This window comes from Theropithecus gelada, chromosome 8, assembly GCF_003255815.1.
Source record: "Theropithecus gelada isolate Dixy chromosome 8, Tgel_1.0, whole genome shotgun sequence".
NCBI classification, from domain to species: domain Eukaryota; kingdom Metazoa; phylum Chordata; class Mammalia; order Primates; family Cercopithecidae; genus Theropithecus; species Theropithecus gelada.
The window spans coordinates 20,598,688-20,614,476 of record NC_037676.1 but is presented as its reverse complement, the minus strand read 5'-3'; the positions used below and the strand labels follow the sequence as shown (position 1 = coordinate 20,614,476).

The 15,789-nt window shown below is 50.9% G+C and overlaps 1 protein-coding gene and 1 non-coding gene across 5 annotated transcripts in view; both read right to left on the bottom strand.

Moving 5' to 3' along the window:
• Positions 1–5,932: 5,932 nt before the first annotated feature.
• NPM2 (nucleophosmin/nucleoplasmin 2) overlaps positions 5,933–15,789 on the bottom strand; it is a 12,318-nt gene continuing 2,461 nt past the window's right edge. For 3 of the 4 annotated variants that reach the window (XM_025394505.1, XM_025394503.1, XM_025394506.1), the window contains 5 exons: positions 9,568–9,661; positions 8,535–8,701; positions 8,266–8,300; positions 6,302–6,335; positions 5,933–6,192 (listed from right to left, as the gene is read on the bottom strand). In XM_025394505.1, coding sequence (XP_025250290.1) covers positions 6,148–6,192; positions 6,302–6,335; positions 8,266–8,300; positions 8,535–8,701; positions 9,568–9,661 — 375 coding nt within the window. In that variant the 3' untranslated portion in view covers positions 5,933–6,147. The remainder of the gene's footprint in view (positions 6,193–6,301; positions 6,336–8,265; positions 8,301–8,534; positions 8,702–9,567; positions 9,662–15,789) is intronic. The other variant, XM_025394507.1, reaches the window with a different exon arrangement.
• LOC112630899 lies at positions 10,378–10,480 on the bottom strand. The gene has a single exon (XR_003121023.1). It is a non-coding gene; the product is annotated as a small nucleolar RNA U13 (small nucleolar RNA).

Below are 15,789 nucleotides of genomic sequence, written 5' to 3'. Positions count from 1 at the left end.
GGCTGCAAAGCAGATGCGGGTGGGGGCGTGCGCGCTGTGCCCTCTGGGCTGCCAGTCTCTCCTGGGCCACCCAGTGCAGAGATGGAGCAGTGGGGGCCTCCTGAAGGAGGTGGCCCTGCTGTCTCCCGCTCTATTCCTGACCCTCACAGACTGGCCGACGCAGGCAAACTCGATGTGTGGCAGGCAAGGGAGGGGGAGCCCCTCCTCCCCTCTCCGGGTCTGCGTCTCCTGCCCTCAGGTCTGGTGCCCCACCTCCCCAGTCTCCTGCCCTCAGGTCTGGTGCCCCACCTCCCCAGTCTTCTGCCCTCAGGTCTGGTGCCCCACCTCCCCAGTCTTCTGCCCTCAGGTCTGGTGCCCCACCTCCCCAAGGGTGAGCTGCAGGTGTCAAGCGGGGCTGGGGTCTCTGGTTCTGGCTCAGGAGTGGAAATTCCCAGAAGCAGCATTAAAAGGAGGAGCCTCCCTCCAGGGGGCAGGGGTGGGCTTGGCTTGGAGCAGCTGATTGCTGGGAAGGAGGGGTTAAGGCTGTCCTGACCAGCAGCAAATACTGGGCGCAACAGATTGGGGGTCAGAGGTGGGTTGGCAGGTATAGATGGAGGTCTAGGAAAATCCCAATGGAGAGGTGCAAAAGCTGGCCTGAGACAGAGACTCAGAGAAGAGCTGGGTGTCCTGGCCTAAGCCCCTTTTCCTTGGGTTTCTGTAGTTCCATCTGAGAAATGAGGACAGGAATGCCTCAGGGTGTTGTGGGTTTAGTGTGAAATCAGCACACAGCAGACTTCAAGAGGTCTGTGTTCCGAGACCCAGCTCCACTCACCATTCTGCATCCCCTTCCTCCCAGTGCCTGTCCCTGGAGCCTCTCTGAGCTAGGAGCAGCTCAGAGTCCCCTCCCTGTGTCCCATGTTCCTGAGCAGCTGCCTGGGATGAAGTGCCTACCAGCCTCTTCCCCTGACCTCCAGTCCCACATTGCTCGGTACAATGCCAGGGACTAGCCCATTTTGCCGATGAGAAAACTGAGGCACACTGGGAGGTAGTTTGCTCAGAATGGCCCAGCTAGTGAATGGAATAGCCAGAATGGAAAAGTCCATCCTTCTTCTGTTCTGCATGGTTTGAGTTGCCACCCTCCAGATCCAGCCCCAAACCTGCTTCATTGTAGGGACACAGAAGCCTTCCTGGGTTTTCAGGATTAAAGGTGGAATCCGAGGTCCTGGAGACTGGTGAACAGAGAGCTCCATGCTGTTCCCTCCCTACAGAAAAGTGGATGACGGTGACTGCAGAAGATAGGAGGGCCTGGGGGTCTGCTTGGGGATCTCTGAGGGAAGACCCACTGTGAGTGAGCAGAGCTCAGGCCCCAGCTCTGGGCTCCCTGGAGTTCTCTGCGCGCCCAGGGTGGGAAGGGAAGGGGAAGTGGCGGATGTGGATTTATTTACCTAAAGAGATGACCAGGGGGGCGAAACTCTCACCTGTGGGTTCCTTCTCACCTTCCTGAGCTCCATCAATCCACAAAGTGGTCTGCCACCCCTGCCCCCATGCACTGACCAGTGCAGGCAGCTCCGGGCTCTCCTCTCCACAGGCTCTTCCTCGGGGACCCAGCCCAGGAGTGGGTGCAGCCTGAGCTTGTGTGGGGAGGGTGGGCGAGCCCTGGCCTTGCTTACCAGGGGGAGTCCGGGGATTTGGAATGAAACTCAAAGAACGTCAAAGCTAGAAGTGGTCTTAGGGATTCATCATTTGTTCCAACTTCCTCATTCCTTGGATGAGAGCCAGAGAGGGCAAGGGACTCGCCCAAAGCCTCACAGCTAGCTGGTGGCATGGCTGGGACAAGGCACCAGGTGCCCACGTGCCCACCTCTCTGCTTTCCCCCTGTGGATCCTTCGGGTCACTTCCGTTCTGCGTTCTTCCCATCATCTGCAGTCTGGGTTACACCCTGCCTCTTTGGGCAGCTCTGGCTCATTCCCTGAGAAACCTTCAACCTCACATCCACATCCTCACCAGCTCCCAACCCCCAGGCAGGGCATTAAAGAGAGCACAGACACGTGGAGGGGACAGCTCAGGCCTTGGGTTCCAGGGTGGAGGTGTCAGCTGGGGGCAAAAGTTGGGTGAGGGTTCCAATTTATGCTGTCAGGACTTACTGGCCATGGGGACAGTGGGAGCCACTCAAGGCCTCTGAGCCCAAGCACCTGGTTTTTATCCATGGGGACAGGGCCTGCTGTCACTGGCCAGCCCTCAGGCCAGCCTGGGTCTCCATGGTAACAGATGCCAGCAGACAAGCTGGGCCTCGGGGCTTAGCCAGGGGGTTAGCTCTGGGCATGGCTGGATGCCCTGTGTCATAGGCAAGACAGCTGTGGCTCCTTGTCCCTTCCGGTTGGGCACCTGCAAGCCTGGCCTTCTAACTTGGTGTGCTCCTTTACGCCCATGAGGAAGCCAGTGGTGGGCCCTGAGTGGGGAGGCAGCATGGAGCCCTTGATTTTATCACCCCCACCTTGCCCTGGTCCTTATATGCTGTGTGACCTGTGGCAAGTCCCTTCACTTCTCTGATTTCAGGTCCCAGTTTATAAAAATGAAATGGCTACTACCAGGGATGCTGTCAAAACCACCGCCATCCACATCAGCTGAGATAAAGGACTCACAGAAATGCAACAAGTGCCACAAGAATGGGGGCAGGGGCCCGTTTTGTGGTTTAGCCTCAGTTGACCTAAACTGTCAGACTTTCTCCTTTGACTGGAGTGAGCTGGGGGTAAGGGGGAGTGAAGAAGGGTGGAGTTTATTAACATTCATTGCTGGGGGGGTGGCGTTCAGGAGGTGATAAGGGAACTGAGAAGTAGCCTGGGCTGCTGTGGTTAATCCCCACCCCCTAGTGCCAAGTTCAACACCCCCCAGCTGGGGTCGTCTCACGCCTGCCTCTCCTAACAGCCCAGCTGGTGCAAACACAGAGCCCACCTGCAGGTCAGCCACTTGCCACCACCTGCTTGAGCCCAGCCCACCCTCTTCCTGCTGAAAAACAGAAGCGTTGGGGCAGGGGAAGGGCGAAGGGCAGAGGTCAAAGGGCGCTCTAGCAAGGAGGATGGAATTTTTGCATTTTTTTTTTTTTTTTTTGAGACCGGAGTTTCATTCTTGTTGTCCAGGCTGGAGTGCAATGGTGTGATCTCAGCTCACCGTAACCTCCGTTTCCCAGGTTCAAGTGATTCTCCTGCCTCAGCCTCCCGAGTAGCTGGGATTACAGGCATGCACCACCACGCCCGGCTAATTTTGTATTTTTAATAGAGACGAGGTTTCTCCATGTTGGTCAGGCTGGTCTCGAACTCCCGACCTCAGGTGATCCACCCACCTCGGCCTCCCAAAGTGCTGGGATTACAGGCGTGAGCCACAGCACCCGGCCTCCACCTTTGCAATTTATTTCCTACTGCCTGCTTGCAAATCAAAATCAAGTGATCACTGGTTTATCTGCTGCGTGCCTTCATGTGCTTGGGGCCAAATACATGCTTGGCTGTAGAGAGGCCTGGCTGTCCCTTGAGGACTACCATTACATGGTTGACTGAATTCTAACTCCTGCTCTCAGTTTACAAGACTTCGTAAACTGTGCGCTGGCTCATGCCTCCCTCCCATCAGCAGAGTGGTCAAAATCCAGGGCTCTGGGACCGGACTCCCTGGCTCCTCTGCCAGCCGTGTCACCTTGGGCAACTTGTCTAACCTCTCTGTGCCACACTTTCCTCATCTGAGAAATGGTGCTGGGCCAGGTGTGGTGGCTCACACCTGTAATCCCAGCACTTTGGGCGGCCGAGGTAGAAGGATAGCTTGATGTCAGGAGTTTGAGACCAGCCGGGGCCATATAGTGAGACCCCCGTCTCTACAAAAATGTTAAAAAATGAGCTGGGTGTGGTGGTGCGTCCCTGTATTCCCAGCTACTTGAGGGGGCTGAAGCGGGAGGATATAGGTGGAACCCAGAGTTCTGGGCTGCAGTGAGCCATGATTGCGCCACTGCACTCCAACCTGGGTGACAGAGTATGACCCAGTCTCTAAAAAAAATTAAAAAAAAAAAAAAAAAAAGAAATGGAGCCAATCACAATCCCCTTAAGGCACGGTTATGAGGATTAAAGGAGTGGGTCGTGGGTATTAGCAGCTGTCACTGCAGCGATCCCCCTTCAAGTAGGTGTCTGCCTTGGACCTTTTGCATGCTCTGCTCCTATTCCCAGGGACGTCCTCTGCCAGCTCCTTATGAAGTCCATTGGCCCCTTCTTGTCCATTGCCTCCTCCAGGAGACCTTCTCGCCAAACTGCTTCCCCCTGTCCCCCAAATTCACCTGTTCCACTCCCTTCAAAGCACCGGACAGTAACTGAAATGACTGTGTTGGGTTTTGTTTCCCTAAACTGTAAGTGACTTGAAGGTGAGGAGCTGGGTTTGTCTGCCCCGGGTCACTGTGGATGAAACCAAGTTCGAAAGGCACCAGCTGCCCACATGGAGCAGTCCCCCTCGTCACTCTCTGGACGACCTGAAGTTAGTGGTTTGTCCCCTTGTTGGAGGGCGGGACTCTGGGTGACCTGAAGTCAGTGGCTTGTCTGTTTGTTGGAGGGTGGGACAGCACCCACATCCGTCTCATGGGGGTAGGAAACATGCAGGGAGAATGCCACCCTGGGCGGGCGCGGTGGCTCACATCTGTAATCCCAGCACTTTGGGAGGCCGAGGCGGGAGGATCTCTTGAGCCCAGGAGTTGGAGACCAGCCTGGGCAACATAACAAGACCCCCTGTCTCTACAAAAAAATTTAAAATTCATTGTGGTGTGGTGGCTCGCACCTGTAGTTCCAAGCTCTTTGGGAGACTGAGGTGGGAGGATTGCTTGAGCCCAGGAGGTCGAGGCTGCCGTGAGCTAAGACTGTGCCACTGCCCTCCAGCCTGGGTGACAAAGTTAGACCCTGTCTCTAAAAAAATGAAATTAAAAAAAAAAAATGAATACCACCCTGCCCTCTACTACCTCTGTCTCTGGTCTCAAGAGAAGCTATAGCTGGACAGGAGGCCCCAGCCTGGCTGTTGACTTTCCCAGGCAGGTGTTCAAAGAGCTCCAACCTCCTGGGCCCCATACCTGGGGATCCTAGGCAGGATGGCAGGACCAGCTCCCCACTGGTTACTTCAGGCCTGGCCCCCAAGGGTGCTGGGGAGGGGCAGGGAGGAGCCAGCAGAGGCGCTACATGGATAACCCTGAGTGGGGGGCCCATCTGTGTGTTTGCCTGCTCCAGGGACTGCGCCAGCGTCACCCACGTGTGAACAGCCTTCCAGAGTCCCCTCTGCACACCGGGGAGAGGGTGGGGGTCCCCCACCCCATTTTCCAGTCCTCTCTTGACCTCGCCCCTATGCTTGACTGAGGCCGGCTTGATAGCATGTGGGGCTTGGTGCCTCTGTAAAGCTCATCCTGTCTACCCTACCTCAAAGGTTTCCTTGAGGGCGCGGGCCTCTGGCTCCTGCCTGCCCCAGATCTGCACATGCGGGAGGTGCCTGTAAGAGCTGGCCCCTAACAGAAGCAAGCAGGAAGAATGGATGTCCCTGAGGTCCCTATAGATGCTCTGCACACAGTAGCTGCCTGACAGGAGTATGGTCGGGAGAAGACCCTGGGGACTGGCCCCCTAGGGCAAGGCCCTTTCTGGTAGCTTGAGCAGCTGTAGCCCTTGGGTGCCTATAAACCTAGCCCTGCCCAGAGGGAGTGTGCGGGCTGCAAATCCACCTGACACTCAGCTCAGCAGAAGGCAGACTCTAGGCTCTTCCCTTGCCACTGGGGGAGAATTGGGGGTGCCGAGGAGGAGGGACACAGCAGGCTCAAGTCGCGGAGGCTGGGTACAGCGAGGCGGGTATGACCTCAGGACCCGGGTGCACTGGTTCAAGGCTGCCCTCTGCCGGGCACTTGGGCTGGCGCCGCGGACAAGGAGGCCGGCTCCAGGGAAGAGAAGGGAAGTCCTGACTAGGCAACTTTATTGTGACCCTGAGGTGGGGCTCTTCACTGGGGGTCTCCTGAAAGCGGAGAGTTGGGGGTGAGGGGCTCTCATGTTGCCCCTACAACACCCCTGTCACATTCAGACACAGATGGAGGGGCCGGGCAGGGGCACCCTGTGCCCGCAGCACAGTCCAGGGAAGGCCCACTTTGCACCGTGGCCCCCAAAGCGTGGCCCCTCATTTCTTGAATCCTGGCTTCTTGGGTCTGGCTGTGGCTTTGGCCTGTGGAGGGAAGGCAGGGCTCCAGGGTCCCATTCCCTTCTCCATACCAGGCAGCCCCCCCAGAAAATACCCGCCTGTCTCAGGGGCCACAGCCCCCGGTCCTACTTACCTTTTTCGCAGGGCTCTTGTCTCTAACGCTGGCTCTGCAACAGGGTGGAGTGGAGCAGGAGTGGGATGGGGGTCAGGAAGAGAGCTCAGCTCCAGACCCGTGGCAGGGCCCTCCCAGTGCCCACCCTGGAAAGCAAGCCTGGCTGCTCCTCCTGGGGACCACTCGGACTCTTTAAACAAAGGGGTGTGCGTGTGTGCATGCACACGTGTTTTCCTTAGGCTTCTATCTTCTTTTGGTTATCACAAATGTCTTTTTTTTGGTTTTGTTTTTGAGATGGAGTCTGGCTCTGTTGCCCAGGCTAGAGTACAGTGACACCATCACAGCTCACTGCAGCCTCCTGGGCTCAAGTGATCCTCCTGCCTCAGCCTCCTGAGTAGCTGGGACTGCAGGTGTGCACCACCACACCTGGCCCACAAATGTCTTTTTCATTATAAAATATTAACCATTTTGTACAAAATATAGCAAATAGACAAGAAAATACATTAGTTAGAGTTTTCTTTACTGCCCACACTAAACATTCTGGTGTATTTTCTTTCAGGGTTATTATTTTTTTTTGGTCAAACTTTTTTTTTTTTTTGAGATGGGGTCTTGCTGTGTTGCCCAGGCTGGAGTGCAGTGGTGTGATCTTGGCTCACTGCATCCTTCGCATTCCAGGTTTAAGTAATTCTCCTGCCTCAGCCTCCTGAGTAGCTGAGATTACAGGCACATGCCACCACGCCCAGCTAAATTTTATATTTTCAGTAGAGACAGGGTTTTGCTATGTTGGCAAGGCTGGTCTTGAACTCCTGACCTCAAGTGAGTCTCCCACCTTGGCTTCCCAAAGTGCTGGAATTACAGGTGTGAGCCACCATGCCCGGCCTGGTCAAACTCTTAAAAAACATGTGTGAAATAAAATAAAAATGACTTTATATCCTGCTATATGAACTATCAATACTCTTGTCAGGTGCAGAGTTCACACTTGTAATTCCAGTGGTTTGGGAGGCTGAGGCAGGAGGATTGTGTGAGGCCAGGAGTTTGAGATCAGCTTGGGCAACAAAGAAAGACCCTGTCTCTACACAAAACTTAAAAGTTAGCCATGCATAGTGGCACGTGCCTATAGTCCTAGCTACTTGGAAAGCTGAGGTGGGAGGATCACTTGAGCCCAGGAAGTTAAGGCTGCAGTGAGCCATGATTGTGCCATCACACTCCGGCTTGGGTGGCAGAGCAAAACCCTGTCTCATTAAACAAATAAACCAAAACCATACACATACTTTCCAGGTTGCTATATTTTTCATAAGCATTATTAATATTCCATTGAGAAAAGAGATGTAGTTTAGTCAATTGTTACATTGGTAGACATTTAGAATGCTTCCATTTTTTCACTATTTGAATAATGCCATGATAAGCATCTTTTTTTAATTTTGTTTTTTGAGACTGAGTCTCGCTGTGTCATCCAGGCTGGAGTGCAGTGGCACAATCTCGGCTCACTGCAACTTTTCCCTGGGCTCAAGCAATTCTCATGCCTCAGCCTCCTGAGTAGTTGGAATTACAGGCACGCCACCAGGCCTGGCTAATTTTTGTATTTTTAGTAAACACAGGGTTTCATCATGTTGACCAAGCTAGTCTCGAGCTCCTGATCTCAAGTGATCCGCCTGCCTTGGCATCCCAAAGTGCCGGGATTACAGGCACGAGCCACTGTGCCCAGCCATGAGAAATATCTTAGTGCAGATAATTTCCCCTGAATTTTAGATGGAATTCTGTGGAAGGAATTACCTTCAGTGGAATTAGGTCGCAAGATAAGAATGTTATAATGCTTTTCCAGAAAGGTGATGCCACCCTCCAGAACTTCCATACCCGTGTGCCTGCGTGTGCAGGTATATGCACCGTGTGTACATTTGTACGCGTACATGCCAACAGCACAGTATTCTAACACTGTATATCTCAGCTAAGAGACTTCGGCTAATTTAACAGGTAGGAAGAGTTACCTTGTTTCCTCTTGTTCTTTTTCCAGCTTTTTTTTCTGGGAACCAAAAAACAGTTTATTAGGAGAGTTAGGACGAAGTCCAGAGCCAGAACAGATTCCCAAGGTCCACAAGGTTCCCGCTGAGCACCTGGCCAGAACTAGCCAAGGTGGCCTTGGCCCATCCTGCACACTCAGCTTGGGAGGCTGGCCCAGGCTCCCGGTGGCCCATCCCTCTGAGGTGCTTCTGTAGGGGCACCACTTCCTTCCAAACAGCCACACTCCTTCCCCCACCTTAGCCACGCTCGTCTGCTTCTGGGGCACCAGCCTTTTGACTTGTTTGACAGGGCTTTCCTCCTCCAGAGATACATCTGCATCCTCATCCTCATCATCTTCCTCCTCTTCTTCCTCCTCCTCCCCTTCTTCCTCCTCCTCCTCCTCCCAGGTTAGGTCTGATGCTTCTGTGATAGCATGGGAAAGGGGGCAGGGGCACAGCTTCAGTTACAGAATCTCGATGCCCACCTCCCATTCTGTGATCCATGTTGCTCCAAGCACTGCCCGGGAGGAATCCTAGTCTGGAGTTAACAGTGGTTACATGCCTGCCACCTGTATAGGGCGGCACCCTTTCTGGACCTCTTGACAGTGGAGGCCAGGGTAGGGTAGGGGGTCTAGGAAAGCCCTCCAGAGGGCTGGGGTGGTAGAAAGAGGGCAGGGGAAGTGGCTCTGGCTGGGTAGGAGGGGGATTCATATTGGCAAGGGCTGGGGTCAAGGCTAAAGGTAGGCAGAGTGGGGGAGGAAGAGGAGGGAGAAGGGGAAAGAATCTAAAGCAAATAGCTAATGAACTGAAACTTTATCCTAAGAGAAGTGGGACCTGCCAAGGCTTTTTAGCATAATCATAATTATGAATGAGGCATAATCATACAGAAAAGAGGGCCAGTTGAAGCGATCTTGAAGGAGTCAGCATCATGCTGCGTTGCTACAGTCCGCGTTGCTGTGGTCTGCATCACTGCAGCAGCCACATCCTGAACAGTGGCTCCCTAGTATGGGGTATTACGCTGAGTACTTTTCCTGAATATCCCATTTATTCTTCACAACTGCTCTTTGAAGTTTACACGCGAGGGGCTGCAGCCTACAGAGGTCATAGCGGGTAAAGAAGAACAGGGACCAGCGCCCTTGCCTTCCAGTCCAGGCTGCTGGTCGTGATGTTGCCTTTGCGGATTTTCTCCCAAAACTCAAGAATCCCTCCAGGGTTTGAATAGCTAGTATATCTCGAGCCCCTGCCTGGCACGGTACTCTCAGACCTTCCTGAGCCCGGATGCTGACTTACCATAACGTTCCTGGCCACAGAGGAACACGGGTCCTGAGCCAGCCCGGAGCTGGAAAGTAACTGGGGGAGAAAGCTGCACTCCTACCATGGTGACCTGCAGCGAGAGGAAGCAGAGAAGAGAGGGCCACATAGGCCTGGCACCTCTCGGGGGCTGGCCTCAGGCAGAAATACTGAGTTGATTTCCCTCCCCAAACCCTACACACTACTCATGGATTGTGTGGATCTTACTGTGTTCTCAGCCCTGTACTCCCCTGCTGAGGTGGGCTCTGTCCAAGAATTTGAACCTGGTAATCCCATTCTTGCTAGGCTCACAGATGGGCCTCCAAGCTGAAAGGCAGCTGTCGATAGGGAAGTCTGATTGCTATGGGCTAAATTACAGCTGTTCCCCCATCTTCCAAATTCCTACGTTGAAGCCCTATTCTCCAATGTGATAGTATTTAGAAATGGGGGCCTTGGGAGGTCATTAGGTTTGGGGTCATGAGGGCGGGACCCTCATGATAGAACTAGTACCTTTACAGTAAGAGACACTAGAGAACTCACTCACTCTCTTTCTCTCCACTCTCCTGCCCCACATGTGAACACATAGCAAGAAGGCTGCCATCTGCAACCCAGGGAGAGGACCCTTACCAGAACCCAACCATGCCGGCCCCCTGATCTCAGACCTCAAGCCTCCAGAACTGTGAGAAAACGTCTGTTGCTAAAGCCCTCCAGTCTGTGGTATTTTGTTATAGCAACTTGGGCAGACTGAGACACTCATCAAATGAGAAAGCAGATTCACGATTTTATGTACAGTACTACTTTCTTTTTTCACATCAGACAGGTAATGTGCCAACTCGTAACCAGGTTTGTGGGAGGCACATCTTATGCACAAGTGTGAAACCCCAATCATCACACTTTTAAATGACAAGAGCCTCTATGGTACTTTTGTCTTATGCATAATGTATGGATATACATAATAAAGGTTTTGGCTGGGCGAAGTGGCTCACACCTGTAATCCCAGCACTTTGGGAGGCCAATGTGGGTGGATCGCGAGGTCAGGAGACTGAGACCATCCTGGCTAACACGGTGAAACCCTGTCTCTACTAAAAATACAAAAAATTAGCCAGACGTGGTGGTGGGCACCTGTAGTCCCACCTACTTGGGAGGCTGAGGCAGGAGAATGGCATGAACCCGGGAGGTGGAGCTTGCAGTGAGCTGAGATCGCACCACCGCACTCCAGCCTGGGCGACAGAGCGAGACTTTGTCTCCAAAAAAAAAAAAAAAGAAAAGAAAAGAGAAATGAAGAGAGGTGGGTGCAGGAGCTGGTGTGCAGCAACTGAAGGGAAATGGACCTGAAAATAGCCAGGACTTTTCGCTTCAGAGCTCACACACAGGCCGGGCACGGTGGCTCATGCCCGTAATCCCAGCACTTTGGGAGGCTGAGGCAGGCGGATAACTTGAGATTAGAAGTTTGAGACCAGCCTGGCCAATATGGTGAAACCCTGTTTCTACTAAAAATACAAAAATTAGCCAGGTATGGTGGTGCACACCTGTAATCCCAGCTACTCAGGGGGCTGAGGCAGGAGAACTGCTTGAGCCCAGGAAGCGGAGGTTGCAGTGAGCCGAGATTGTGCCACTGCATGCCAGCCTGGGCGACAGAACGAGACTCTGTCTTTAAAAAATACAACAAAGCAACACAAAAAACCTCACAGACAGGAGACAAGGCCTCGGGCTCAAGCGAGAAGGAGAGTTGCAGCTGAGACCACCATGGGGAGGCTAGGACCCGCAAGGGCTGTACCCTTAGTAAAAGGCCCAAGGTAAGTGTTGAGGATTGCAGACTAAAAAGCCCAAACCAGCCCTCTTCCCCTCAAAAATGAAAAATAAAAATCAAAACCCTAGCCACCATAAAAGGAAGCCAACAAGGAAGCATGAATGGAAATAAAAGAAGCCTCCAATGAGAGCCCACGACCCACAGCTGCGCCTCTCACTTACGGGGTCTGAATTTACTCAGTGAGTACTGCCAAGCCAAGAAATGTATAGAAAATCCCAAGCTTATGATATTCCTGAGGTAAATGGCAGAAGCAAACACGAAACCACTCTGTTGGGACACTCTCCAAACTCAGGCCACATCGAATTCTTTTGGAAAACAACAAAATAAACTAAAGATGAGCTCACCGTATAAAATTACAAAACATACAAGAAACAATCCAGCTAGAGTCAACAGAAAGAAATCAAGTGACTGCAGACTAGCCCAACCAAGACCTTAGAACCCCAATCTAAAAAAATATCAGATAAAGCTGGGTGTGGTGGTGCATGCCTGTAGCCCAGGCTACTCAGGAGGCTGAGGCAGGAAGATGGCTTGAACTCAGAATTTCAAGACTGCAGTGAGCTATGATTGCACCACTGCACTCCAGACCGGGAGACAGAGCAAGATCTTGTCTCTAAAACATGTATATACACAAATATGTATGTGTGTGTGTGTGTGTGTGTGTGTGTGTGTGTGTGTGTATATATATATAAGTTTAAAACCAAGTAAATGTAAAAGTAGGAATCATTATCATAAGAACAAGACATTATGAACAAGAAAAAGAACCAAATGCAGCTTTCTAGATATAAAAAACCGGAAGCTGAGGATGGGCGTGGTGACTCATGCCTATAATCCCAGCGCTTTGAGAGGCCAAGGTGGGAGGATTGCTTGAGGTCAGAATTTAGAAACCAGTCTGGATAACATAGTGAGACTCCAGCTCTACAAAAAAAATAATAATAGCCGGGCATGATGGCTTGTGCCTGTAGTCCCAGCTACTCAGGAGGCTGAAGGGGAGGATCACTTGAGCCCAGGAGTTTGAGGCTGCAGTGAGCCATGATCAGGCCATTGCACTCCAACCTGGGCAACACAGCAAGACCTTGTCTTTTTTAAAACAAAAATAAAAGAAAACCTCAACAAATGAATAAAAAGCAGAATAAAGCAGCAGAAGCAGAATTAGTATGATCAACAATACTGTGAAGGAATTACCAAGTATAAGGCACAGAGGCAGAGATTTAAAGAAACATGAAAGAAAAGCTAACACGGGGGACAGAGTGAGAAGGCCCAACATATATCTAATTGGAAAAGGAACTCGAGAGACTGGAAGACAGTCAATATTCAAAGGGAAAACAACCAAGAATTTTCCAGAATTGATCAAAGACATAGATCCTCATATCTGAAAACCTAAGTCCTGAACAGATAAATATAAATAAATCTACACCTTAACATATCATGGTAAAACTATAGAAAATAAAAACGACTGGGTGCGGTGGCTCAAGCCTGGAATCCCAGCACTTTGGGAGGCTGAGACGGGCGGATCACGAGGTCAGGAGATCGAGACCACCCTGGCTAACACGGTGAAACCCCGTCTCTACTAAAAAATACAAAAAACTAGCCGGGCGAGGTGGCGGGCGCCTGTAGTCCCAGCTATTCGGGAGGCTGAGGCAGGAGAATGGTGTGAACCCGGGAGGTGGAGCTTGCAGTGAGCCGAAATCGAGCCACTGTACTCCAGCCTGGGCGACAAAGCGAGACTCCATCTCAAAAAAAAATAAATAAATAAAAAGAAAATAAAAACAAAAGACATTGCCTTAAAATAAACCAGAAAGGAAAGACATCTCCAAAAAGGAAATAATCAGACAGATTGAGGATTTCAACAGCAACATTGGGAACCAGAATAGAACAGCTTCAAAGCTGAAGGAAACTCTCGACCTAGAATTACATACACAGTCAAACCATCGTGAAGGAATGAGGGCATAATCATGATATTTCCAGACAAAGCCTGAGTAAGTTTACTATTCTCAGGCTCACTAAAGTGTGTTTCTAAAAAAGATAAATTAAATCAAGAAGGAAGAAGTGGGTGCAAGAAGCAGTGGTAACCAAACTCACTGGTAAACAAAGTAAACCTACCTAAGAATTAACTGGAAAATACAATAGTACTAGTAATGAGTAGTGTTGAGCAAGTTGACAAGTTGGAGCTAGAACACTAGATAATAATATTGAAGTTAAAAAGATGAGAATCACCGGCTGGGCGCGGTGGCTCAAGCCTGTAATCCCAGCACTTTGGGAGGCCGAGATGGATGGATCACGAGGTCAGGAAATGGAGACCATCCTGGCTAACACGGTGAAACCCCGTCTCTACTAAAAAATACAAAAAACTAGCTGGGCGAGGTGGCGGGTGCCTGTAGTCCCAGCTACTAGGGAGGCTGAGGCAGGAGAAATGGCGTAAACCCAGGAGGCGGAGCTTGCAGTGAGCTGAGATCTAGCCACTGCACTCCAGCCTGGGCGACAGAGCAAGACTGCATCTCAAAAAATAAATAAATAAATAAATTAATTAATAAAAAGACGAGAATCAGGCCAGGTGCGGTGGTTCACACCTATAATCCCAGAACTTTGGGAGGCCAAGGCAGGCAGATCACCTGAGGTCAGGAGTTCAAGACCAGCCTGGCCAACATGGTGAAACCCTGTCTGTACTAAAAACACAAAAATTAGCTGGGCATCGTGGTGCATACCTGTAATCCCAGCTACTCGGGAGGCTGAGGCAGGAGAATCACCTGAACCTCGGAGGTGGAGGTTGCAGTGAGCCAAGATTGTACCACTGCAATCTAGTCTGGGCAACAGAGTGAGACTCCATTTCGAAAATAAAAAAATAAAAAGAGGAGAATCAGAAAACCTCCTTGGATTGTCTGGGAGGAAATAAAACATTAATTTTAAACTTTGAGTCATGTATGATTGTTAAAAAAATTAAAGATAACCAGTAAAAAATTAGAATGAGATTCTATAACTTCCAAACCAGTGAGAAGGGGAAAAGAAACTTTAATTAATCTAATAAATTATAGGAAAAGGAGAAGAAAATAAAAAAGCAAAGAAAGTAGGGGTACAAAGTACATGCCACAAATCCAATTCCATCAGCAATTGCAATGAATACAGACTATACTGGCCAGCTAGAACAAAATCTAGCTACATACTGTGTAAAAGATACATACCTGGAACATAAGACATAAAACACATCTGAAACAGAGAGGTAGCTGAGGCCAGAACACAAAGGCTCCGAAGCAGGCCGTAATACACTCTGGGCTCTTATTCTAAGTGAGAGAGAGCCATGACCTAAGTGTTCTAGTGGAGAAGCCACATGATCTGACCTGTGTTTAAAAGGATCTTTTTGGCCAGGCACAGTGGCTCACGCCTGTAATCCCAGCACTTTGGGAGGCCAAGGCAAGTGGATGACTTGAGGTCAGAAGTTCAAGACCAGCCTGGCCAACATGGTGAAACCCCATCTTTACTAAAAATACAAAACCACCACCACCACCACCACCACCACCACCACCACCACCACCACCACCACCTCAGCTGGGTGTGGTGGGGAGCTCCTGTTGTCCCAGCTACTAGGGAGGTGGAGGTTGCAGTGAGCCGAGATTCCGCCACTGCACTCCAGCCTGGGTGTCAGAGCGAGACTCTGTCTCAAAAAAAAAAAAAAAAAAAAAGATCTTTTTGGCAACTATGTGGAGCACAGACCAGGAAACTTTCTGTAAAGAGCCAGAAGGTAATATTTTAGGCTTGCAAACCATATGGTCTCCATGGAGACTACTCAAATCTGCTGTTATGGAGGAAAAGCAGCCATGGACAGGGTACAAATGAATGAGGGTGGCTGTGTTCCCAGTAAAACTACTTACAAAAACAGGCAGCGGGCTAGATTCAAGCTCTCTAGTTTGCCTACCCTGGAATAGACTACAGGGGACCATGTGATGGTAGGAAGGCCCAGCAATTAGAATGGAGCCACAGACAACTGTCACCTATACCGGAGTAGCAGGGAAGACGATGAGATGTGGTCCATCGGGGTATAAGATGGAGGCAGAGATGACAGGACTGCTGGTAGATCAGATATGGGCATGGGAAAAAAGACGGGTTGGCTGGGTGTGGTGGCTCATGCCTGTAATCCCAACACTTTGGGAGGCCAAGGCAGGTACATCACCTGAGGTCAGGAGTTTGAGACCAGCCTGACCAACATGGCAAAACCCCATCTCTACTAAAAATAAAAAAATTAGCCAGACATAGTGGAACATGCCTGTAATCCCTGCTACTTGGGAGGCTGAGACGGGAGAATTGCTTGAACCTGGGAGGCGGGGGTTGCGGTGAGCTGAGATCTCACCATTGTACTCCAGCCTGGGTGACAGAGTGAGACTCCATCTCAAAAAAAAAAAAAAAAAAAAAAAAAGAAAAAA